This window comes from Pyxicephalus adspersus, chromosome 2, assembly GCF_032062135.1.
Source record: "Pyxicephalus adspersus chromosome 2, UCB_Pads_2.0, whole genome shotgun sequence".
NCBI lineage: Eukaryota > Metazoa > Chordata > Amphibia > Anura > Pyxicephalidae > Pyxicephalus > Pyxicephalus adspersus.
The window spans coordinates 160,732,944-160,734,949 of NC_092859.1; the positions used below are offsets into that span (position 1 = coordinate 160,732,944).

The window sequence follows — 2,006 nt, forward strand, 5'->3', positions numbered from 1 at the left end:
TATATTATATTGTGTGTGTATATTGTGTGTGTATTATATTATATTGTGTGTATTATATAATATTGTGTGTGTATAATATATTGTGTGTGTGTATATTATATTGTGTGTGTATATTGTGTGTGTGTATATTATATTGTGTGTGTATTATATTATATTGTGTGTGTATATTAAATTGTATGCCATATTGTATATGTGTATATATAATTGTAATATGAGTGTATTATATAAAATTGTGTGTGTATATAATATATTGTGTGTATTATATAATATTGTGTGTGTATATATTATATTGTGTGTATTATATAATATTGTGTGTGTATATTATGTGTGTGTATATTACATTGTGTGTGTATATTATGTTTGTGTATATTACATTGTGTGTGTATTATATAATATTGTGTGTGTATTATATTATTCTGTGTGTGTATTATATTATATTGTGTGTGTATATTACATTGTGTGTGTATTATACAATATTGTGTGTGTATTATAATATATTGTGTGTGTATATTATGTGTGTGTATATTACATTGTGTGTGTATTATATTATATTGTGTGTGTATTTTATGTGTGTGTATTACATTGTGTGTATATATTGTCGGTGCACAGGAGGAAAGTTTTGCACATTTATTGAGAACAAACAATAAAAATATAATAATATATTAATCTGCAATATAAAGTTGGTGCACAGAATAAAACACATCTATTGGATATTATAATTTGTTTTATAGCTTCCAATGATGATTGCTGAGGTTCCATGTGAAGAGTTTTGTGGTTTGTCTACATTTCTAAAATTAATAAATTGTACTTGCAGTCTCAGAAATTGGGGTTTGGCTATTTTATAGTAAAAGCAAATTAATAGCAAAATAAATTTGAGAAAAAACTAGAATTCATTTTCGAGCTGCTCACTATTTAATGTTTGATCATCTGAAGGAATAATATAAAATATTATAACATATCATCATCAGTAAGAATTGATAAAGTTACATCTTGCTCCCCACAGCAACCAATAACTTTCTATATATGCAGGGGTGGGGTGAAATATTTAGCTGGGTGCAGATAAAGAACGAGAAGGCCGTACCGTACTCCAGACAAGCGTCCGTACCTTCCGTAGGGTCCAGCCGCCTTGCTCGCCTCCCATGCTTGGAGTTGTTATGAACGAACATGTTGTCTGACACGGCCAGGACGTGGCCATCTACATTCACCGTGGTGGAGAGGACAACCTGTGGATGGAGATATGTTAGACATTGGGGTGCCAATCCGGGAACCCCAGAATCCGAATCATCAGTCCTCCCCCCACAAATTCCCAAATACTAAATATAAGAAATAGAAGAATATGTTCCCGGGCACTGCAGATGATTCCTTCCTATAACTCGATATTTATTCATTTCCTGATAAATTGTTTTATTTGGTTTTCTTTACTTCTGAAGTTCTGTGTGCAGTGAAATCCTCAGAATGCGGACAATGAACAATCATCAAGCGATACAAGTAGAGAACTTTCCCTCATTTCCTAATGAAAGTTCTGATTACATCTGCTGGGAATTTGTACAACGATAAACCATCACCAAATAATCTGCCCCGGGGGGAGTGTGGGGGGGTAATAACTGTAGAAATAAATAAACATATTAAGCATTGTTCCAATGTGCTGCCACTCAGGCTGGGGTAAGGAGCCCCTGGGGCCCCGGGGGTCAGACACAACTAGGCCCCCAAACACCACACAAGAGACCCCCTGACCCCGGGAAATCTGAACATCTTATCTAAACACGTGGAGGTCGGAGGGGTCACTCTGCCACCCTAACTGCTTCCATGTTTGCCTGCTCGAGGTGTCACTGTGTCCCCGGAATGTCACAGGATCCCGGGAACACTACCGGCATGTGCTGGAAAATATGGGAATTCTATAAAATATCATTTCTCTCAGAGATCACAGACTACCAGAAATCAAATATTCTACATTGCATATTAGTAATTACAAGATGACATCAGGTTCTGTTCTCCAGTGAAGTCAT

The 2,006-nt window shown here is 35.4% G+C and overlaps 1 protein-coding gene across 3 annotated transcripts in view; it reads right to left on the minus strand.

Moving 5' to 3' along the window:
* The window catches only part of EBF2 (EBF transcription factor 2), a gene marked incomplete at its 5' end in the record, with an annotated part of 40,191 nt that overhangs the window by 10,342 nt on the left and 27,843 nt on the right, over nt 1–2,006 (minus strand). For 2 of the 3 annotated variants that reach the window (XM_072398826.1, XM_072398825.1), the window contains 1 exon segment: nt 1,082–1,223. In XM_072398826.1, coding sequence (XP_072254927.1) covers nt 1,082–1,223 — 142 coding nt within the window. 3 annotated transcript variants of the gene reach the window in all.